The sequence below is a fragment of the Euleptes europaea genome, chromosome 12 (genome assembly GCF_029931775.1).
Source record: "Euleptes europaea isolate rEulEur1 chromosome 12, rEulEur1.hap1, whole genome shotgun sequence".
In the NCBI taxonomy this organism is placed as follows: domain Eukaryota; kingdom Metazoa; phylum Chordata; class Lepidosauria; order Squamata; family Sphaerodactylidae; genus Euleptes; species Euleptes europaea.
This window is the reverse complement of record NC_079323.1, coordinates 7,839,986-7,864,424: the sequence shown is the minus strand read 5'-3', so window position 1 is coordinate 7,864,424 and position 24,439 is coordinate 7,839,986. Positions and strand designations below refer to the sequence as shown.

Sequence of the window (24,439 nt, the reverse complement as noted above, 5' to 3'; positions counted from 1 at the left end):
GGGGCGCTAGAGCGCATTGGAACTAGCTCCTACCTGAGGAGCGGGGGAATATGCAAAAGCATAGATGTGGGGCACCCCCCACAGAGAGGCTCTTGTGTACCTGCCTTTCATTTTTCATAGGGTTTGCACTGGGAAGGTGTCTGGCGGGTGATGCCCAGATTACTGGCACGCGGATCCCTTTTGCATTGGTGGGGTGGGGGGGAAGCTGCTAAAAGTTTTAGCCTTTTTGAAAATAAAGCTGATGTTTTAAAGAAAACTCATGTGAATGGGTCTTTTTCCCTCCCGCTAACAGTTTTCTGGATTTCAGATCTGCCCTACGCATCTATCAGGTGCCAAAAAAAACAAGAACAAATCAGTGGGTTATAGTTCAAATCAAGCCTGAACTGACCCTAGAAACTAAAATGCCTACAAGTGAGGCTATTGTATTTTGGTCACATTATGAGAAGACAAGAGTTACTTGAAAAGGCAATCATGCTGGGAAAAGTGGAAAGCAGCAGGAAAAGAGGAAGACCCAACAAAAGATGGATTGACTCTACCAAGGAAGCCATGGCCCTCAGTTTGCAAGACCTGAACAAGGCTGTTAAAGATAGGACGTTTTGGAGGACATTGATTCATAGGGTCGCCATGGGTGGGAAGCGACTTGACGGCACTTAACACACACATATCTATCAGGTGGGAGCCCGCGAGCATCCCTGAATCATGGCCACAGCATGGGAAAGAGTCCAGCTGGGTGTCCTTGGGCTAGTCACAGTTCTATTAAGAGCTCTCTCAGCCCCAGGATGTCTGTTGTGGGAGGGGAAGGTGGTTGTAAGACGGTTTGAGTCTCCCTTAAGTGGTAGAGAAAGTCGGCATATAAAAACCAACTCTTCTTCTGATTCTAGGACCTTAGGCAGTTCATGAGAGGGAGGGTACCTAGGCCATCTTCTGGGCATGGAGTATGGGTCACTGGGGGTGTGGGGGGGAGGTATTTTGGAATATCCTGCATTGTGCAGGGGGTTGGACTAGATAACCCTGGTGGTCCCTTCCAACTCTATTATTCTTCTGACGCTCCTGGTTCAGGTCATGTCTATCAAGCACCATTTGGGATTGCTAACCATCCTACCCCAAAATCAGTGGCCCTCCTCCAGTTTCTGTGCATATGCAGGCTTTACTTCGTTTTCAGACTTTGCATACTTTCAAACATGGGTTATTCAAGGTTTGCAGGAAGACATTCCCCAGTCCTGGGTGGCCCTCCCATTGTAGATTTTTTCATCCGCACAGTGCAGCCACTCACTGCTGTTACTACAATTCTTAGAATTTGAGGTCATCCGATGGAATGGATGAGCAGCAGAACTGGGACAGCTGAAAGTACTCTTTCCCACGACACACAGTTTATGGAATTTATTGCCACATAATGTGTCAACTGGGGGGGGGGGTTGAACGACAAGATGAATTAATGAAGGGTTATTTGGTTTAGGGTTGGACACAGTGGCTAAATGGAGCCTCCATATTTAGAGGCAGCGGACTTTTGAATGCTCCATTGCTGAAAGAAAGGGCAAGGACCAGATCGATGCCTTCATGCTTGCTTGCGGGTCTACTTGGGAGCACGTGGGATAGCCGCTGTGGAAAGCCGAACGCAGGACAAGGTGCCCTGGGACTCTTCTTCACGAATGCTGTAAGGTAGGCTGAATATACCACTTAGGGAATAGACTGGCGCTTAAAATCTTCCTCCTCTGTCATAAGAACACAAGAAAGGCCCTGCTGGATCAGACCAAGGCCCATCAAGTCCAGCAGTCTGTTCACCCAGTGGCCAACCAGATGCCTCTAGGAAGCCACAAACAAGACGACTGCAGCAGCACCATCCTGCCTGTGTTCCACCGCACCCAAAATAATAGGCATGCTCCTCTGATACTAGAGAGAATAGGTATGCAGCATGACTAGTATCCATTCTAATAGCCATGAATATGTCCACTCCCCTCTTAAAGCCCTCCAGGCTGGCAGCCATCACTACATCCTGGGGCAGGGAGTTCCACAATTTAACTATGCGTTGTGTGAAAAAATACTTCCTTTTCTCTGTTTTGAATCTCTCACCCTCTAGCTTGAGCAGATGACCCCATGTTCTAGTATTATGAGAGAGGGAGAAAAACGCCTCCCTGTCCACTCTCCCCAAACCATGCATAATTTTATAGACCTCTATCATGTCTCCCCTCAGCCGCCTTCTTTCCAAGCTAAACAGCCCTAAGCGTCCTAATCGTTCCCCATAGGACAGTTGCTCTAGTCCCCTAATCATTTTGGTTGCTCTTTTCTGCACCTTCTCAAGCTCTGTAATATCCTTTTTTAGGTGTGGTGACCAGAACTGTACACAGTATTCCAAGTGTGGTCTCACCATAGATTTGTATAAGGGAAGTATATCAGCAGTTTTATTCTCTATTCCTCATCTAATTATGGCCAGCATGGAATTTGCCTTTTTTACAGCAGCCGCACACTGGGTTGACATCTTCATTGAGCTATCCACTACCACCCCAAGATCCCTTTCTTGGTCTGTCGTTGCCAGCACAGATCCCATCAGTGTATATGTGAAGTTGGGATTTTTTGCCTCAATATGCATCACTTTACACTTACTCACATTGAATCTCATTTGCCATTTTAATGCCCATTCTTCCAGTATGCAGAGATCCTTCTGGAGGTCTTCACAGTCCGATTTTGTTTTAACCACCCTAAATAATTTGGTGTCATCTGCAAACTTGGCTACTTCACTGTTTAACCCCAACTCCAGGTCATTGATGAACAGGTTGAAAAGCACCGGTCCCAACACAGATCCCTGAGGCACCCCACTGCTCACATCCCGCCATTGTGAGTACTGACCATTGATTCCTACTCTCTGCAGCAATAAATGCAAAATGAATCATTCACGCCCTGCGCAAGTTGACTTTTTTTTTTTGCAAACAGTCTGTGTTTGTGGGAACACAAAAGACTGCTCAGCAAACATTTGGACAGCCAGAAGAGCCCCTTCAGGGGGCCGTGCTTCATGGTATAGGGAAAGGAAGGCCCTGCATTCTGTCAAAGTGCCCGTTTGTTACCCAGCTCATCAGTCGGCTCAATCAACAACGTATTGTTCCATGTCATGGATTCCCCCCCCTCGTAAGCAGAGCCGCGTTCCAGATGTTGCCTTTCATTTCCCACAGCTGCATGGCAAGACCCGAAACACCCTTCTTTGATAGAACCGAGCAACAAGGCAAACATTTTTGTAGGGAAGATCCTGATTTGCAATTCAAAATCACCGGGAAGATCTAGGAACCTGCATACCCTACGAGCGTTCTGCGGGGTGTGTTTCATCTCCAAGGGAGAGGTTTTTATGATAATATTTGTGTCTGTCCCCAGGCACGCCGAGTGCTGGGCCAGCAGCCGATTTCTGTGATCGTGCCTGTTTTTCTTAAACACAATGACTGCAGGAGGCGCTGCCAGCCATTGCTTGGATCTTTTGACAGCTCGAGTCACAAAGATATCTTACGGGGGCCGGGTGGGCTGGATCACACGGACAGAGAAATTGACCCCCTTGCGTGCATAAGCGGGGCCCTTGTCTTTTCTAGCCAATTAAGAACAGAAGCAAGGATGTCATTCCTCCGTTCACTGCAATACTGAGAACAGTGCTGGTTCTATGTGAGTACAAGATCGGTGCTTCACCTAGCCCCAATCGCACGTGTACCTGTAAACCAAGGGCCTACTCTCCCTCCACATTTGATTGCATGGGTGCTTTTGAGGGCAAAAGACAGCATGGAAGATCAAAAACAAGGTACCGCTGATCCTTTAGTTGGCTGCTACTCCTCATTGCCTGCCCCTAAAGAGATGAAGAGCGGCGGACTCTGATCTGGAGAACCGGGTCTGATTCCCCACTCCTCCACATGAGTGGCGGAGGCTAATGTGGCGAACTGGGTTCCTTTCCCCACTCCTACACAAAGCCATCTGGGTGACCTTGGGCTGATCACAGCTCTCTCAGCCCCACCTACCTAGAGAAAGTTGGTTTTTATATGCCGACTTTCTCTACCACTTAAGGAAGAATCAAACCGGCTTACAATCACCTTCCCTTCCCCAAAACAGACACCCTGTGAGGTAGGTGGGGCTGAGAGAGCTGTGACTAACCCAAGGTCACCCAGTTGGCTTCATATGGAGGAGTAGGGAAATCAACCCAGTTCACCAGATTAGCCTCCGCCGCTCATGTGGAGGAGTGGGGAATCAAACCCGGTTCTCCAGATCAGATGTGTACCCCCTGCGCGCCCCTCACACAAACGAGAGATACAAACCAGGCTTCATTAGGGTGGCAGCGGTAACCTTAGGCCCATGAACCAGCCTCGATCAGTTCAACAATTCCTCCTGTGGTGCCCTCTGCATTAGGGACACAGGGCTGTTGCTCACTTGAGAGTTTTCTCCATCATGGATTCCAACCTTTGCAAAGGGCTTCTTGGGAGGGTTTCATAAGGAAATATGAAAAGCCCTGCTAGATCAGACCAAGGCCCATCAAGTCCAGCAGTCTGTTCACACTGTGGCCAACCAGGTGCCTCTAGGAAGCCCACAAACAAGATGACTGCAGCAGCATTGTCCTGCCTGTGTTCCACAGCACCTAATAGAATAGGCATGCTCTTAAGAAAAGCCATGCTAGATCAGACCAAGGCCCATCGAGTCCAGCAGTCTGTTCACACAGTGGCAAACCAGGTGCCTCCAGGAAGCCCACAAACAAGATGACTGCAGCAACATAATCCTGCCTGTGTTCCACAGCACCTGATATAACAGCCATGCTTCTCTGATCCTGGAGAGAATAGGCATGCATCATGACTAATATCCATTTGGACTAGTAGCCATGGATAGCCCTCTCCTCCATAAGAACATAAGGAAAGCCCAGTTGGATCAGACCCAGGCCCATCATCCAGCAGTCTGTTCACACAGGGGTCAACCAGGTACCTCTAGGAAGCCCCAGCATTCTCCTGCCTGTGTTCCAGAGCACCTAATATAATAGTCATGATGCACACCTATTATCTCCTCTGATAATGGAGAGAATAGGTGTGCATCATGACTAGTATTCATTTTGACTAGAAGCCAAGCCCCTTTGAGTAGCTGCCAGGCCCCTTTGAGAGAACCTTCTGTCGGTGGCTTGGATTTTATTGCAGCTGTCAATGGTTTTTGTGGGGGGGGAAGCAAATGCTTACATTTTATATCCTTTGGTATGACTTTTCGGTGCAGGCCTGGTTTCCACTGCGTAGGCTGCAAACTGCTCTGAGCTATTTAGAAGAAAGGGAAGAGATCCTTCTAAATAATTTAAAAAAAAACACTCATATGTGGGCACACACCTTTCTGACAGGGCGGAGTCGCTTTTGGCAATGATATTACAGCAGCGTTACAGGATAACGGATCACTAAAACTTATGAGGGCTGAGGATGTGGCCCAGCTGTTAATAATGTCCACAAGAGGAAGAATTTCTTCTTTTATTTTCGTTTTTCTGGGAAAAACAATCATTTTAGTGCTCTGTGAAAATCAGGCATAGCTACATGCTGTTTAAACCTCACCCTTAGCAAGGCTTTAAAATCCAACATAATTTATCGCTTAAAAATTCCAGGAGGAACGTGAGAAATATAACAGGTGTGTAGCTTTTTTGGAAGGGGGGGGGGAAAGTATGGCTTTAAAAAAGTAGTCCTTTCCCGCATCCGTTTTCTCGGTCCTCTCGAAAATTGGTCAAAGGCTCCAACTGGGCCTGAAAAGGTCACATTTCGGAAGGAAATTTACGTTCTGGGTAAAGGGATTTCCTAAAGTGGCTTACGGGGTGAAGAGCCGGCTGTTGTCTCCAAACAGCTCAGGAGACCAGTTCACCGTGTCAGGTGTGGAACGAGGTGTGGAAGTCCGGTTTGACCTGCTGCCGTCTGAAAAAGTACAAGATCCAGGGGACACCACCATTACCCGCTGAGGATCAGCAACACCTTCATGAACGGTAGCCTCGGTCGGCCGCTGGCTGTTAGGAGTGAATTCTGTTCGTGCCAACCCGGTGGCACCTCTTGGAGCCTTCCATCCTGTTTGCTTTTCAGATAAAGGGCTCTTCTCCATGATATCCCCAAACCTCCTTCTCCTCAACCCAAACGTTTTTTGATTCTGGAAAGGAAGCGGCTGCTCCCGTTTTTTCTCAGACGGAGGAATCCATTCCTCGAGGTCGTTTTCAGACAGCTCCTGGGCCGGGCTACCATTGATAATCAAACCAGGAGTCGTCAAAGTATCCATGGTGGCAGAGCACACGTTGCTTAACCTTCTAGATTGCAGGAACTTGCCAACGAGCTGTTTTACTAATGGGCCTTTGAAGGCAGGCCTGGGTCGCTTCCATCTGGCATCGATCCAAGGCAATCTGTTCAGTGGCAATTCACTAAAAATGGATTCCTTCCCCCTAGGGAGCCTTGCCTGTTGACAGGGTCTCACGCGGGGAGTGGACTGGGAAGAAAGCACAAAGTCTTGGGTGCCCGACGGACTGCGTTCCGAATCAACTGCAGAACCAACGACCGGGGTGCTGGCTTTTGGGTTGGAAGCAGCAAACAAATCGAGAAAGGATAACCCACTCTGAGAAGTATTCCAGCTGGCCTCTGACTCACTCGGCTTGCGTCCAGAGGGAGCGGACTTTGAGGTCGACGCGCCTCCCTGTGCCGAGAAAGCTTGGGCCATGCTTAACATTCCTGCGACAACTTCTACCCCTGTGGCGCTAACGTCAAAGAGATCGGCTGAAGCATTGTAACCGCCCTGGGGGCAAATGGAAGAGTCCTGTAGCAAGCGGCTGATCTCGCCCCCTTTACAATTATTTTCGTGCATGTCTTGGAAAGGCTGTCTTTCACAAACTTTGTCTGGTTTTTCACAGGCTGCCGAGGTGAAGCCCTGTCCCTGGACATCTGTCGGGTCAGAAGTTTGTTTTAGCTCGCGGCAAGATCTGAATTTCTTTCTCCAACCACTTACATTGCCCTCCTGCATACAATTTAAGTGGGCAGGGCCTGTGTGGCAGTTACTGGCAGTCTTTAAAGAGGCGGGGATATGGTGATTCTCACAACCAGCGGCGTCTCGGCCACCTCCTTCCTTGGATGATGGGCAACTTCCTTTGGAGCCAGAAGGCTTAATTCCAACTGGAGAGAGCTGAGGCAAGAGAATCTGATGATGGCTGGACAGAAGTTCCCATTCATCTTTTCCTTGAGTAGATGAATAGCGAAAAGAGACCCCCTGTTGATATTCTTTGCCACTAAAGGATAGCCGGTTAGGCTGGTGACGAGACAGAACAGGTTCTTTGGACGCCTCCTCTTTCTCAGCTTCCTCCTGCAGCTTCTCATGCGCTTGGCCGGTTGCAGAAGCAGCATGTAGCTGGAGGGGCAGCTGGTCAACAGGTCCATGGATTTCACCAGCCCTTTCGCTTGGGATGCGTCCCCGAGCTCTAGCTTCCGTTGGCGACACTGCAGCTTCGCCGTTCTCAATTCTGGCAATGAATTCATTTAGGCTTTCAGAAGAGGGCAGTTCGTCCCAAAACCATGGGTCCCCTTGAGAGCTTCTAGAGCGGCTAGCGCACGATATGAGCGGAGAAAAAGAATAACCTCGCAAAGGGTTTGGTGATTTTTCCAGACCGCGACTACACCGGATGCTGATTTGGCCGGGAGAATCTTTCTTCCCTTTTTCTAATAGACTCTGCAATGATCCACTGTCATCTCTTTCTGAGGAATGGCTCTGTGCGTCCTTTGTTACAACACTGCTGTCATGCCAAGTAGAACACAAACGCAGTTTATCATCCTCCTGCACGTCCCTCTCGTTTACAGTCAGTTTATCGTTCTGGGAGTTGTCGATTGATTGGCAGTGGTGCAGCGGAGAAACGGGGCTGTCGTCCCATGTCTGCTCATCGCAGGCAGTTCTGCTTGAGCCTAAAGCTGTAGGATCCACGGCTGCTCCCCCAGAAACGGACAAGGAAGCCAGTCCAAATGACTGGGGCCAGAGGCTGGAAAGATGATTTGCGTGACCAGAGGGAACTGCGTCACAGTCCCCAGAGCTGGGCAAGCCACTAAGCTCGCCGCTCGGCTGATCGAGTGCTGTGAAGAGGCCACTGGGAGACCTTGCACCCTCATGGCTGATTTGGGAACGAGAAGAGCATTGCTGCTGATGGAGGTGACGGAGAACGGTGCAGCCCACGAGGCCAGGATTCGGCACAAACATCTGACAGGCTGTGAGAGCTTTTGGGCAGCGGCCAACTCGAGAGTCGTTCTGCAAGCGGCCAACGCCATCTTGCTTTTCAGAACCCTGCAAGAAAACAAATCGTATTCCCTCAGATGCCATTTAAACATCAGAAAAGCCATGCTGGATCAGACCAAGGCACATCAAGTCCAGCAGTCTGTTCACACAGGGGCCAACCAGGTGCCTCTAGGACAGGGGTGGGGAACCGTTTTTCCACCAAGGGCCATTTGGATATTTATAACATCATTTGCGGGCCATACAAAATTATCAGCTTAAAAATTAGACGACCAAGCCCCAAGCAGGCAGCTGCCCCAGATGACACCCCCCCCCCCCCGGCACAGGCAAGCAGGCAGGCATCCAACCAGTGGCGCACTCGCCCACCTGGTGGCACAGGATTGTAAGCCGGTTAGAAAAAATTGGCATATAAAAACCAACTCTTCTTCCCCTGAACAATAAAAATTCCATCCACATGAGAGTCTAGGGGGGTGAGGAGGGTCCCAGCCTCATTTCTTCCCAACATGGGGATTTTCTACCTTCCGGGGTTAGTTTCTTTATGCCCCCACCTTCTGTGATGCAGCTGGGTTTACTGCTTTAGCAAGAACTTAGCCCGAGTTCTCGCCTCCTTGAACACATGAAGCTGCCTTCTACTGAATCAGACCCTTGGTCCATCAAAGTCAGTACTGTCTACTCAGACCGGCAGCGGCTCTCCAGGATCTCAGGCTGAGGCCTTTCACATCACCTACTAGCCTAGTCCCTTTAACTGGAGATGCTGGGGATTGAACCTGGGACCTTCTGCATATGAAGCAGATGCTCTCCTAGAACTGAGGGCTGCAAAACAGGAATCCCAAGAAATGGAATAGTTTTATTTCCAGAGAGGAAGCTTCATTGTCATCAGTGGGACCAGCCCCCTGCTCATTAGAATTCCTCCCATGCAGGGTATTCTGGAGGCAGATGCTCAAACTCCCCAGATATCTTTAAGCGCTGGCGGCGCCGCACGGTGGGAGGATCTGTAATCTACTCACTTCCAATCGACACTGGGTTGAAAAGGGAAAATAAAAATCAACAGCTCAGAGAGGGGCGTTTATTGCAGCGATGTGATTTTTTGTGTGTGCCTCTCCCGGGAACTCTGGCTTTGCCTGGATGGGAAGGGAAAAACAGATAAACTGCCTAAAGGAAATGCAGGGGTGGCACAATTTGGCTTTTAGCAGCTGGAATCGGAGGTTGTGTAGCTGCTCTCCGGGGAATGTCAAAAGGTCAAAAACCTGTTGACATCCTGGACCTGGAGAAATTAAAACCGCATTCCCAGCTCCTAAAATGCACTTTACTAAGCACTAGAAGAGGAAGAAGAGTTGGTTTTTATATGCCGACTTTCTCTACCACTGAAGGAAGAATCAAACTGGCTTACAATCACCTTCCCTTCCCCTCCCCACAACAGACACCCTGTGAGGTAGGTGGGGCTGAGAGAACTGTGACTAACCCAAGGTCACCCAGCTGGCGTCATGTGGAGGAGTGGGGAAACCAATCTGGTTCACTGCCGCTCATGTGGAGGAGTGGGGAATCAAACCCGGTTCTCCAGATCAGAGTCCACCGCTCCAAACCACCACTGTTAACCACTACACCATGCTGGCTCTCTAGTAGTCTCCCACCAGCAATCATCTCACACCACCGCTCGATGGGGGGAGTGGGCGGGGCAAAACAGCATCCCGCCATGTTATTTCTGGCTGCCTAATGGCAAGTGACATCCCCACTTTGTGGGGTGCTCTAGGATTCTCTGGAAACTCGACGGTGTACCATAGAGTGTCAGGTGAACCCTAGAGAGTCCCGTGACACATTGACATCACTTCCGGTTACACCCCAACCTTGGTCCCAGCATTCCCTTTCCAGTTTTTAACTGTGGCCTGACAAGAGGACCTGGTGCAGACATAACATTTACTAGTAGCCATAGTTTGTAGCTTTAACCCTGATTAAGATCCCAAATATAAAGAGAAATGTTTTTAGCAACTTTAGCTTGTTGAACTATGCTCTGCTGATCCTCAACTCTGGAGGACTTGACTCATTACATCCTATTTTGCCCATTGTATGCAAGCCCCCAAACTAAATTTTTGGCAGGAATATTATCTAGTATTAAAACTCATTCGGATGCAGAGAAAATTATATTTGTTATCAGATATTGATGCATATGCATCATATAGTCTCTTTGTTTGCTCTTGCAGCAAAGAAAAGAAGGTCTAACGTGGTATCGTAATAAGCAGCTACTTTTCTTTTAATTGAAATGTTTCAGTATATCTCATTATTTAATATTTTACTGGTTAATCTATTGTATTTGTATTTTATTTGTTTTAGCAAATTGTGATGGCCAATGGCTACATAAAATAGAATTTTCATTTCATTTCACAACTATGCTCTGCCCTGCAGAACATAGGTCTTACCCCTATCCTGCCACTCCAGCGTGGTGTAGTGGTTAAGAGCGGTTTGATTCCCCACTCCTCCACATGAGTGGCAGAAGCTAATCTGGTGAACCGGGTTGGTTTCCCACTCCTCCACACGAAGGCAATTGGGAGGCCTTGGGCTAGTCACAGTTCTCTTCGAGCTCTCTCAGCCCCACCTACCTCACAGGGTGTCTGTTGTGGGGAGGGGGAGGGAAGGTGATTGTAAGCCAGTTTGAGTCTCCCTTAAGTGGTAGAGAAAGTAGGCATATAAAAACCAACTCTTTTTCTTCTTCCATTGAGCAAAGTTGGAAGTCTTCCTACAGCTTAAGGAGCTTTCCTCCAACTTAAGTGGTGTACTGGTTAAAGACATAGATTAGGATCTAGGAGATTCTGGTTCGAATCTCCGCTCAGTGACAGAAGCTTGCTGGGTGATTTTGGGCCAGTCGCACACACTCAGCCTAACCTACCTCACAGGGTTGTTAGGCGGATAATGTGGAGGAGCGGCGAATGATGTAAGCTGCCTTTGTTCACCTTTGGGGACAAGGGTGGGGTATAAATGAAGTAAACAAACAAATAAGCTGCCGGAGCAGTCAGATCCACCCCCACGTATCCAGAGACACCAGCAATGTCATCTTGCAAACAAACAGGCAGGAAACTGCCTTAACCATGGTTTGCTTGGTGGGGATGTAATTCTTCGCCTTGTTTTCAGCTAATCCTTAACCATGCAGGATTGTAAAGGAAGACAAACCGAAGTTTCATTGTAAAGGGAGACAAAATGTGGTTTCATTGTCAAGGGAGACAAACCATGGTTTCATTGTAAAGGGAGACAAACCACAGTTATGCTATGCCTCCAGAAGCTCCAGGTGTGGAGCAGTCAGCATTTATCTAAGAGAAATAGAGGTGCTAGGGCAGCTCGAGACACAACTTAGGCGCTATACGAGCTCCCACACAAAATGAGATCTTCTCACCAGACTGATATTGCATAATCTTTCCAGTCACACAGGACTCTTCCTCAAGCTGACCAGGCAACGAGGGAGTTCCGTGTAACCTGAAAACCTGCACAACCCACAAATAAAAGATGGGCCCGACTAAAGATTGTTATTTGGTCTCGTTTGAGCTCTGTGTGCACGTGCTGGGACCGATGCAACAAGAAGAAATAGTTACCTTCACTCCAAAGATAAATTTCTTCCCAACAAAGCAGCTCTCAACGGCCTGAATGACAACACTCGGAGATGCGTCTCCAGTTGCTCCTCCTGTTGCTTCTGGATTCAAGTCTTCGATGTACCTTTCAAACAACAAAAGCGAAACACAATGCTGAAAATCAGCCCATAAAGCAGGGGTGGGGAACCTTTTTTCCACCAAGGGCCATTTGGATATTTATAACATCATTCGTGGGCCATACAAAATTATCAACTTAAAAATTAGTTTCTTGGGCGGTCCTAGCAGCTCCATAGCAAACGACTCTTCTGCAAGGGTGGAAAATGTTTCTTTTCTCAGCAAAACAAACTCACATCTGCCTTGAATAGAGGCTATTCCTGTCCGCGGGAGGGGGTGGATCGCCAGTCTTAGATCCTTCTGAGCTAGAGATCTGCCAGGACCCATGAAGGGCCAGACCAAATGATTTTGCAGGCCTTAAACGGCCCCCAGGCCTGACGTTTGCCACCCCTGCCGTAAAGACACAGCTCTTAGCAGAGACTCATAATGAAGTTACGGCACAAATGCTTCACCCACGTTACTGTGCTTCATGTGCAGGAATAAGGAACATTAGCAAATGCACTTGAATTCCAACACCTGGAATGCTGTTTCCCACCCGAATGGATTTTATGGATAAAAGCACAGCTTGCAGTTGCCTGTTTCCTGATTCCAGAAAAGCAAAACATCCACTTCCCCACCCCCAGGCATCAGCCATGGAATCTGGGTCCTTTAGGAAAAGAAGAAGAGTTGGTTTTTATATTCCGACTTTCTCTACCACTTAAGGAAGACTCAAACCAGCTTACAATCACCTTCCCTTCCCCACAACAGACACCCTGTGAGGTAGGTGGGGCTGAGAGAGGTCTTAATAGAGCTGTGACTGGCCCAAGGTCACCTAGGAGGCTTCATGCGTAGGAGTGGGGAAACAAATCCAGTTCACCAGATTAGCCTCCGCTGCTCACGTGGAGGAGTGGGGACTCAAACCCGGTTCTCCAGATCAGACTTCACCGCTCCAAACCACCACTCTTAACCACTATACCATGCTGGCTTTACATCGCAAAGGATGCAAAAAAAAACAAACCTCCCTTGGATCACAAACTCTACATTTTTTAATGCACAGCACTTGTAAAGCTGCAACGAGATTTAAAGAAGTGCTACGGAGGCCATTGAAATCATGGCTGCAAGTCATCCAGGGCACCGGACGTCTAGAATTCTGCACAAAACACATAGCATTTGGAGGCTGTCTATATTGAGCTGTGCCGGCAGCAACACATTCCCTGATGTTCATTGGCTGAGCTGATGCAATGGCCCAGAACATTCTACCGACTCACGGAACAAAGCTGCGGACAACAAACGTTTGTAGTCCAGATTGTGCGAAAGAGGACAATAGTCATTCTGGCTGGGATTAAGCTCCACAAAATGCCCTCTACGGTCCAGGTTCTGTGAGTAGCTTTGTACGAGTAAGGTTCCCAGAGTCCACTGCTCCAAGCTACCACGCTTAACTACTACGCCACGTTGGCTCTAGGACACTGGTTCCCAACCAGGGGTCCGCGAGAACTAAATTAAGGTCCGCAAAACAAAGTTATAAACCCATAATAAATTAATATTTTCAATTAAGAGTTCTCTATTATAAAAATATATTCAAATATTATTCTAAGTTTAATGTTTAACTAACAGTTATGATTAAAGTTTATTTTCTAATTCTCTGAATTTTTATTTTGAACCTTTGGGTCCCTGCACCGAACAAAAAAGTCCTAGTGGTCCCTGGTCAAAAAAAGGTTGGGAACCACTGCTCTAGGAGAACCAACAGCCTGACTTGGTCCAAAGCTGGGGGAAAAGGCTTCGGGGCTGACCTGGGAAGCAAAGACTACTGGCTCGCAAGGGAGAGGGCGCCTGTGCCTTTGCGAATGACACGCAAAGAAAAATCCAACCGACTTCTGCCGTTATCACTGTAGCATCAGGATCTGTCTATCTGGGGGCAAAGAGGCAGTATAACAGACTCGCGAATTTCGCATACAACCGACTTCTGCCGTTATCACTGTAGCATCAGGATCTGTCTATCTGGGGGCAAAGAGGCAGTATAACAGACTCGCGAATTTCGCATACAACCAATAAATTCTTTGGCTGCCTCATATGCCCTCAAAATGGGGAGCTATGAGCAGGGGGTTGACTATTTCTCAAGGTCACCCACTGAATCAGAGAACCGAATCATACAGTAGGAAGGGGCCATCCAGTCCAACCCCCTTCTCAATTCAGGATCAGACGAGAGCATCCCCAACAAGTGTTTGTCCAGCCGCTGCTTGAAGCCCACCAGTGAGGGGGAGCTCACCACCCCCCTAGGCAGCTGAGTCCACTGGTGAACAACTCTTACTGTAAATTCCCCCTAGAATCATAGAATCATAGAGTTGGAAGGGACCACCAGGGTCATCAAGTTCAACCCCCTGCACAATGCAGGAAATTCACAACTACCTCCCCCCCACGCCCCCAGTGACCAGAAGATGGCCAAGATGCCCTCCCTCTCATCATCTGCCTAAGGTCACAGAATCAGCATTGCTGACAGATGGCCATCTAACCTCTTCTTAAAAACAATATGACAGCCCCTCAAGTACTTGAACATGGTTATCATATCCCCTCTCAGTCTTCTCCTCTTCAGGCTAAACATACCCAGCTCCTTCAACCTTTCCTCATAGGACTTGGTCTCCAGACCAATCACCATCTTTGTTGCCCTCCTCTGGACATGTTCCAGCTTGTCTACATGTTTTTTAAATTGTGGTGCCCAAAACTGAACACAGTCCTCTAGTTGAGGTCTAACCAGAGTGGAGTAAAGCGATACCATCACTTCGATACCCTCCCAATGTCCAACCCTTCCGCCTGTAATTTATACCCATTATTGCGAGTCCTATCCTCTGCTTCCAACAGGAACAGCTCTCTGTCCTTCTCTAAGTGGCAAACCCTTGAAATACTTCAAGGGAGCAATCAGTCAGCGTGGTGTAGTGGTTAAGAACAGTGGTTTGGAGAGGTGGACTCTAATCTGGAGAACCGGGTTTGATTCCCCACTCCTCCACGTGAGCGGCGGACACTAATCTGGTGAACCAGGTTGGTTTCCCCACTCCTACACATGAAGCCAGCTGGGTGACCTTGGGCTAGTCACACTCTCTCAGCCCCACCTACCTCACAGGGTGTTGTGGGGAGGGGAAGGTGATTGTAAGCTGGTTTGATTCTCCCTTAAGTGGTAGAGAGTCAGCATATAAAAAACAATTCTTCTTCTTCAGATACTTTAAGAAAGCAATCATGTCCCCCCTCAACCTCCTCTTCCCCAGATTGAACATTCCCAAGACCCTCAGCCTTTCCTTAAACGGCTTGGTCTCCACTCCAGGCCCCTGAAATCCAGAATTTGAACCTGGGTCTCCCATATCCAAGCCCAATGCTATTTCGTATTAGAATATACTGGCATAGCAACAGGTCCACATTTTTTTTATAGCTGCAGAAATTTAATTTGCCCTTATTAGCACATACCAGCTTGGTAACCAAGCAGCTAGCTGAACAACAAATGTTTTGGAGATATAATTAAATTGCACGCCGGCTGGGATGTGTTGGGGGGGGGAGCGGCAGGAGGAGGACAGAAGCGTTGCGTTCATTTACCTCTGCAGACTCTTTGCTGGGACTCCAAAGAAAGCTTCCAAACAGCTGCCAAATACCGTCACCAGAAACACCTCGTGAGAGTTGGCGACTTCGAGCGAGAGACGATACCTATAGCTCGCTTCTCTGGCGTCGCCCGAGCAGCCGCATTTCAGGCAGCTGTACCTGGTGGGAGATGATAAGACAGAACAGCTTATTGCTGGCGTGCCTCGCCAACACATATATTGATGAGGCAGCAAAACTCCTTCTTAAATCGTCTGTCGGCTTTATAGGAAGGTAAACCAAAAGCCAGAGTCAGAAAAGACAAAAACGATCTGCTTGTGTCGAATATGGCCATGGGAGAGCTGGGTTTGAATCTCGGTGCCACTTTGGATTCCTCGGGCCAAAGTAATGTGGTGTAGTGGTTAAGAGCGGCGGACTCTAATCTGGGGAACTGGGTTTTGATTCCCCACTCCTCCACATGAAGCTATCAGGGTGACCTTGGGTCAGTCACAGTTCTCTCCAAACTCTCTCAGCTCCACCTACCTCACAAGGTGTCTGTTATAGGGAGAGGAAGGGAAGGTGCTTGTGAGCTGGTTTGAGACTCCTTACAAGGTAGAGAAAGTCAGCATATAGAAACCAACTCTTCTTCTTCAGATACAACTCAGTAGATCCATGGACTGAATCAAGGGCAAATGTATGATTTGGATGAGGAAAATTTGGTTTGAGCTGCACTCCACTGATGCCCACAGGTTAACCTAGAACAGGATTCCCAGGTAGGCAAAAGGCTGTAGATCAAGTTTCTCTTGCTAGCTTTCGGTCTGCCTGACTGGGGAGGACAGCAACTGATATATTGGGGTGGGGGGATAACTGACAATACACTGACCTTGATGTCCCAGGCTAGCCTGATCGTGTCAGGTCTTGGAAGCTAAGTAGGGTCGGCCCAGGTTCATACTTGGATGGGAGACCACCAAGGAATACAAGGGTTGCTATGCATAATTCTTCTTTCTGGTTTTGTGTATGATAATTTTTCATATATTTCACAAATAATCTTTCCCCTAGATGGGGTGCATCAACAGAGGCATAACATCCAAATCGCAAGATGTCATAGTCCCACTGTACACTGCATTGGTCAGGCCACACCTGGAGTCTTGTGTGCAGTTCTGGAGGTCTTGCTTCAAAAAGGATGTGGACAGAATGGAGTGGAGAGCGACGAGGAAGATCAGGGGCCTGGAGACCAAGCCCTATGAGGAAAGGCTGAGGGAGTTGGGAATGTTTAGTCTGGAGAAGAGGAAGTTGAAGGGGGACGTGATTGCTCTCTTGAAGTATTTGAAGGGCTGTCACTTAGAGGAGGGCAGGGAGCTGTTCCTGTTGGCAGCAGAGGATAGAACTCGCAATAATGGGTTTAAATTGCAGGTGGAAAGGTAATGGCTGGATATTAGGATTTTTTTTTTTACAGTAACAGTTGTTCAACAGGAGAATCAGCTACCTAGGGAGGTGCTAAGCTCCCCCTCCCTGGCAGTCTTTAAGTGGCGACTGAACAAACACTTGTCAGGGATGCTCTAGGCTGATCCTGCATTAAGCAGGGGGTTGGACTAGATGGCCTGTATGGCCCCTTCCAACTCTATGATTCTACCTACTGTGCAACAGATCAAATTCTGATGCTGACCCCCTGCCTAGAGAACTGTTGGTGGTAGCCCATCACTTCTGGTCAGACTCACTGAAAACTTCTTGGGTCACTAACAATCATGCAGGCTGGACTTACCTCTCCAAATCTAGGTGCAGCCTGGAAAAGCAGTTTTGGCACGACGGATACACAAAGTTGGAGTTCTGGACAGAAATAACAGAGGCAGCGAGGAACCTTCTCCTGCCATACATGTGCTGCTGGAGTCAGCTATAAAGAGAAAACAGGCTACGTATCAGGCCATTGCCCGTTCTGCAAAGCACACAGACATTTCCAGGGCCATTTCGTGCAACAGTGGAAAAAAGATTTTTGCTGTGTGCCCACTGCATGTATATCATTTAATCACATCTGAAGGACAAACAAGAACATAGAACATAAGAACAGCCCTGCTGAATCAGACCAAGGCCCATCAAGTCCGGCAATCTGTTCACACAGTGGCCAACCAGGTACCTCTAGGAAGCCCCCAAACAAGATGACTGCAGCAGCACCATCCTGCCTGTGTTCCTCAGCACCTAATATAATGGGCATGCTCCTCTCATCCTGGAGAGAATAGGTACGTATCATAACTAGTATCCATTTTGACTAGAGCTCTATCCTCCACAAACATGTCCACTCCCCTCTTCAAGCCTTCCAAGCTGGCAGCCATCACCCCATCCTGGGGCAGGGAGTTCCACAATTTAACTATGCGTCGTGTGCAGAAATACTTCCTTTGATCTGTTTTGAATCTCTCGCCCTCCAGCTTCAGCAGATGAATACCATGTTCTGGTATTATGAGAGAGGGAGAAAAGCTTCTCCCTGTCCACTCTCTCCATCCCATGCATAATTTTAAAGACCTCCACACACCCAGTGACCCCTACTCCACATGCAGAAGATGGCCAAAACCCCCCAAAAAACCTCTAGGTTCCCTTGCTAATCTGGCCTGGCAGAAAATTGCTTACTGACCCCAAAGTGGCGATCAGCATTACCCTGGGCATGTTAAGAAAGGGCCCCGAGAGCCAAACGTTGATGCAAACCTTCCTGCCCTCCCTCTCATGATCTGCCTAAGATCATAGTATCAGCACTGCTGACAGATGGCTATCTAGCCTCTGCTAGGTTTGCCAGGTTCCTCTTCGCCACCAGCGGAAGGTTTTTGAGGTGGAGTCTGATGAGGGTGGGGTTTGGGGAGAGACTTCAATGCCATAGCGTCCAATTGCCAAAGCGGCCATTTTCTCCAGGGGAACTGATCTCTTTTGGCTGGAGATCAGTTGTAATAGCAGGAGATCTCCAGCTAGTACCTGGAGCTTGGCAAATCTAGCCACTGCATGTATAATTCCATCACATCTGAAGGAGAAGCTAGCACTCACAGGCTTTCTGTAAACACACCCTTGGCCAACTGTTTGCTGGATCACACGCTTACCAGTGCCCCCCCCCATTCAAATATTATAGTATCCACTGTGAGGCCATGCTGCAAATGCCTCCTATCTGTCTTGAGCAGGGCCCACCAACCTTTCTGTGCCTGCGGGCACATTTGGAATTCTGACATGGCACGGTGGGCGCGGCAACAAAATGGCTGATACAGGAGGCGGAGCCAGCTCAAAAGAAATGCCACTGCTTGACTTCAGTAACGCAGTGCAGATTCTTGTGCTGGGGTGGCAGCTGCTGCCCAAGGGAACATTTTAAGAAATCTGCACAGCCAATTAGAAGCCTTTTCTGGGCAAAAGCTCTACTTGGCCCCACCCACATCCTAATAACACTTGGAGGCTTCAGAAAGGATGTCGGTGGGCACCACAATACCCCTGGGCACCCCATGGGAGACCCCTGGTCTTGAGGAAAAGTCTGCTCTGTTTACCAAGAAGTAAAATACCAATACGTAGTTTGTACGCTGACAATGGTCTAAACCAGGAACCTGCAAACGACATATATCGCTGTAGTACTACTAATAAGGTGCCAATAAATAAAACATCCAAGGGTCCTGCAAGCTGAGACCATGCCCCCCCCGAGGAGCCTGCCTGCTGAATCTCTGCTTGATTTACTGCTCTGCAGTCAGTCTACAGCAAGTGGCCCGTCATTCCACCCCATTTCTGTAACAGCTATAAGTGGGTCATTCTAGCAAGCTAATGCAAGCACATGACCAAATTACTTCTACTGTGTGTGGTAAGCTGGCTACCCATGGCGTCTCTGCATAAGCCATTGCTCTGGGCTCATGTCTTTCTAATCAGGCAGTAACACAGGGTGTGTGGTCCATACAGACATACTCTAAAAGTGTAATCTGATCTGGAGAACTGGGTTTGATTCCCCACTCCTCCATATGAGCGGCGGATGCTAATCTGGTGAACTGCGTTTGACCTCGGGCAAGTCACAGCTCTCTTAGAGCTCTCTCAGCCCCACCAACCTCACAGGGTGTCTGTTGTGGGGAGGGGAAGGGAAGGTGATTGTAAGGTGGTTTGAGTCTCCCTTAAGTGGTAAAGAAAGTCAGCATATAAAAACCAACTCTTCTTCTTCCACTTTTTCAGGAGCGAGTGAAGCCTTACACATGTTAATTCAGGAATATAAAATGGAATTCAGCTATCAAAGGTTTGGGAAATACTGTATGTAAAAAAGGCCAACATGCATTGAAAGCATATTTATTCATCCATAGGATTTGCTGATGCCTCAGTGGCTCATTTGCAGCCGCTTGAGGCAAAATCAGTACCTGGTTTCCAGAAAATGTAATTTTGTTCAGGAGTCCCTGTGTAGTAATAAAACGAAGGCACAGATGTGAGCCTTAATATCTGCTCTCTGAAAAATTGAAGGGCTCTTTAGGGTAAACTCAATTTTTAACAGGAGTGACACATGGACTGTGCACACACAAACTGAAGAATGATGTCCACAATGCACCTATCCCATAAATCCTGTTTTCTCAGTGCTGCCCAGCCTGTCTTTGCATAGCTAAAAGGACCCAAGGAATCCTGCCCCCCCTCGTATTTTGCTTAGCTTCTCCTTCTCCCCCCTTGTTTGTGTTCATTTTATACTATTCACTCCTTTCTTCTGCCTGCACTGACTCCTCTTCTAGAAAGGCAGCCATGTTTCAGAAGCAAGAGAGCATCTTGTTAAGTGTGGTGTAGTGGTTAAGAGTGGTGGTTTGGAGCAGTGGACTCTGATCTGGAGAACCAGGTTTGATTCCCCACTCCTCCACATGAGCGGCGGAGGCTAATCTGGTGAACTGTGTTGGTTTCCCCACTCCTACACACGAAGCCAGCTGGGGGACCTGGGGCTAGTCACAGCTCTATTAAGAGCTCTCTCAGCCCCACCTACCCTACAAGGTGTCTGTTGTGGGGAGGGGAAGGGAAGGTGATTGTAAGCCGGTTTGATTCTGCCTTAAGTGGTAGAGAAAGTTGGCATATAAAAACCAACCCTTCTTCTTCTTAAGGGAGCACTGTTTGTTTATTTATTCTTTTGATGTCAAGTCATAGCTAACTTGTAGTGACCCTGTAAGGGTTTCAAGGCAAGAGACTTTCAGAGGTGGTTTGCCATTCCCTGCCTCTGCATGGGCTGAGAAAATTCTGAGAGAACTGTGACTGGCCCAATGTCACCCAGCAGGCTTCATGTGGAGCAGTGGGGAATTGAACCCAGTTCTCCAGATTAGATTCTACCACTCTTAACCGCTACACCACACTGTCACATGCCCATGGCAGAAAGGGGGTTCAAATCTGGGTCTCCCAGATCCTAGTCCGACATTCCAACCACCATGACTCATTGGGTCTCTTTTGACCACTCCCCCATCCTAGAATCATAGAATTGGAAGGGACCACCAGGGTCATGTAGTCCAACGTGCTGCACAATGCAGGAAATTCACAACTGCCGCCCCCCCCCCCCGCATCTCCAGTGATCCCTACTCCATGCCCAGAAAATGGCAACAAAACCCCTCCAGGATCCCAGCCAATCTGGCCTGGAGGAAAATTGCTTTCTGACCCCTAAGTGGCACCTCTCCAGTGGGGAGACCACTTCCGGTACAGAAGCCTTTCAAATGAAGTACAGGATTGGCATTAGCTGGACCAGTGCACGCATAACATGAAGCGGCCTTATCCTGAATCAGATCATTGGTCCACCAAGGTCAGTATAGACTGGCAGCACCTCTCCAGGGTCTCGGGCCGAAGTCTTTCACGTCACCTACTGCCTGGTCCTTTTTAACTGGGGACGCTGGGGACTGAACCTGGGGCCTTCTGTGTGAAAAGCAGAGGCTCTGCCACTGAGCCACAGCCCCTCTCCACCTAGCCATCACCCCTACCACACACACTTCAAAGCATCTCTGCTGAAGTCAAAGAGAATGGCAGTGGAACGTGCTGTCAAGTTGCAGCTGAATCATGGCAACCTAGTAGGGTTTTCAAGGCACGGGATGAGCAGAAGGGATTTGCCATAGCCTAAAGAGCAACCTATAGGAGCCCTGTGGCGCAGAGTGGTAAGCTGCAGTACTGCAGTCCAAGCTCTGCTCACGACCTGAGTTCGATCCCAACGGAAGTTGGTTTCAGGTAGCTGGCTCGAGGTTGACTCAGCCTTCCATCCTTCCGAGGTCAGTAAAATGAGTACCCAGCTTGCTGTGGGTAAAGGGAAGATGACTGGGGAAGGCACTGGCAAACCACCCCGCAAACAAAGTCTGCCTAGGAAACGTCAGGATGTGATGTCACCCCATGGATCAGGAATGACCCAGTGCTTGCACAGGGGACCTTTACCTTTTTAAAGAGCAACCTTGGCCTTCCTAAGTGGTCTCCCATCCAAGTTCTAACCAGGGCCAACCCTGCTCAGCTTCCAAGATCTGATGAGAATGGGCTAGCCTGGCTTGAAGACCTGAGAAGCGCATTCATCCATTTTGCTTTCCTGAAAAATGCTAAATGCTGTCAGACAGAGCTCTGTGGAGGACAGGGTCCCTGCTCTTCAGATCGTGTTTACCGCCCTCTAGTGGACTAGCCTTGATGCACAATCATTTACATGCAATGTTAGCCTTTAACTGATTCCCCCTAATACACACAAAGAAGACAGCACAGGCCAGCCTGTCTCATCCTGCACCGCACAGGGGCGGCGGTTGCCATGAGAGCAGCCGTGGTGTAGTGGTTAACAGCAGTGGTTTGGAGCAGTGGAGTCCAATCTGGAGAACCGGGTTGGATTCCCCACTCCTCCACGTGAGCAGCGGAGGCTAATCTGGTGAACTGGATTTGGTTCCCCACTCCTACACATGAACCCAGTTGGGTGACCTTGGGCTAGTCACACTCTCTCAGCCCCACCCACCTCACAGGGTGCCTGTTGTGGGGAGGGGAAGGTGATTGTAAGCCGGTTTGATTCTGTCTTAAGTGGTAGAGAAGTTCGGCATATAAAAACCAACTCTTCTTCAAATGACAAGAGAAACTCAAAACTCATTCTGTCGGTGGTAGAGGAAAGTGCTATTAAATCGCAGCCCACTTATGGCAACCTCGTAGGGTTTTCAAGACAAGAGACGAATGAAGGTGGTTTACCACTGACTACCTCTGTGTAGCGCCCCTGGACTTCCTTGGTGGTCTCCCTTCCAAGTACTAAGCAGGGCCAGCCCTGCTTAGCAGCCAAGATCTGATGAGATTGGGCTAGCCTGGGTCATCCAGGTCAGGACAAAACTCATTCTAAGACCAGATTAATCCTGGGTTCAAACAGCTGCTGGAGCTGCAATCCTATGTATGTTTACTTGGAAGCAAGCCCTATTGAATAAAGCAGGATTTACTTCTAAAGAGACATGCATAAGACTGTAGCATAAAGAGGGCTCTTTGCTAGTGCTGAAAAGTAGTATTTGCCCAAAAGATTCTGAAGGAATTCTACTGTACCTTAAGAACATGCAACTGCATAAGAGGAGGCGGTAATCGTTTTGGATCAATTAACCCAAAGTGCAAGTGAGAAATCAGCGGGATGAAAGCTATTATGAGCTATGAAAGGAGAGATAAGAAAAAAGCTCAATTAGGGAAGATTTTTTTTCCTTGTAGCAAATCTCGTATGTTTTTACAAGCTGCCTTGGTGCATTTTGGGGTTTGGTCTTTGGAGGGTTTTGTTTGAATAGGCACTTTTGGAGAAAGAACACATCATCCCAGCAACAGCCAATGAGGAGGCATCTAACTGTGAGATAGGACCGGGACTAAAGAAATCTAGTGCGTTTCTACCTAGTGCATATTTTCTCAAAGGAACACAGGGCAGTGTACGTGCCTTCTGTAGATTGTCCTCACATCAGCCCTGCGAAGGAGGCTAGGCAGAAGGTGACTAGCTCAAGGACTCCCAATCATAGTTCGCTGCCCCTCCGTTTTATCCTCACAACAGCCCCATGAGGTAGGTTTGGCAGAGACAGTTTCCGGCTCAGGGTCACCCAGCAATCTTCAAGATGTTGTCATAAGGAAGCTAGGAACTGCACATTAGAGAAGGGGGGGGGGAGAGTATAGAGAACATGTGGATTAATCTTAATAAATAAGAGAGATCCTACTGACCTCAGCAGAAATGCATCTTAATAGCATAAAAGAGGTAGCAGTGCGTTGTACGGAGGAAACTCAGAGGAGGCAGAGACAGGATATTAGTCTGGATCACTTTTACTTATGCAATCATAGTGGAGGTCCTTCATTAGGCAGAGCAATTCAGAGCACAATTTTTAAAGTGATACAAAATTAAGTTGTTTGCACCCAAATGGTACCACAGGTATCCAAGCCACACAGCAAATAGCACTGAGTTCTTCACAAGTTGTGTTTTAATTCAAACCCAGATCCTGGTCCAAAACACTCCAACCACTACACCACAGTGCCATACTATACAGAATTAATAAAGCTATGAAATAAAAGGGCAAAAGCCACACAGCAAATAGCACCAGCTAGCACCGAGTTCTTCACGAGTGGTAATTTGAACCCAGGTTCTGTTCCAATCGCCCTAACCACTACACCACAGTGCCTCACTATAGATAATAGATAAAACTATGGAATAAAAGGGCAAAAGCCACACAGCAAATAGCACCAGCTAGCACTGACTTCTTCACGAGTGGTAATTTGAACCCAGGTCCTTGTCCAATCGCCCTAACCACTACACCACAGTGCCTCGCTATACATAATAGATAAAAACTATGGAATAAAAGGGCAAAAGCCACAGAGCAAATAGAACCAGCTGAACTGAGCTCTTCACAAGTCGAGTGGTAATTTGAACCCAGCCCCTCATCCAGTTGCCCTAACCACTACACCACAGTGCCTCGCTACACATAATAGATAAAACTATGGAATAAAAGGGCAAAAAAAAAAAAAAATCAAGGTTGCAATAGTGCTGTAAAACTTCCAGGTGGGGCCTGGAGATCCCCCACTATTAC

General features: G+C 48.2%; 1 protein-coding gene across 1 annotated transcript; it reads right to left on the bottom strand.

Annotated features, from left to right (window-relative positions):
• Positions 1–5,784: 5,784 nt before the first annotated feature.
• On the bottom strand, positions 5,785–17,324 carry DDIAS (DNA damage induced apoptosis suppressor). Its single transcript, XM_056858839.1, has 4 exons — positions 17,212–17,324; positions 15,471–15,632; positions 11,802–11,922; positions 5,785–8,274 (listed from the first exon to the last, which is right to left on the bottom strand). The coding sequence occupies exons 1-4, from the start codon at positions 17,322–17,324 to the stop codon at positions 5,785–5,787; spliced, it is 2,886 nt and encodes a 961-aa protein (XP_056714817.1).
• Positions 17,325–24,439: the final 7,115 nt, after the last annotated feature.

Bases quoted from the DNA above. Each gene is read 5' to 3' on its own strand.
- DDIAS (XM_056858839.1), bottom strand. From the start codon at position 17,324: ATGTATGGCAGGAGAAGGTTCCTCGCTGCCTCTGTTATTTCTGTCCAG. The intron at 11,923-15,470 runs GTAAATGAACGC...GTTGTTTGAAAG, and splicing joins CCAGCAAAGAGTCTGCAGAG to GTACATCGAAGACTTGAATC. The intron at 8,275-11,801 runs GTAACTATTTCT...GTTTTCTTGCAG, and splicing joins AATTTATCTTTGGAGTGAAG to GGTTCTGAAAAGCAAGATGG.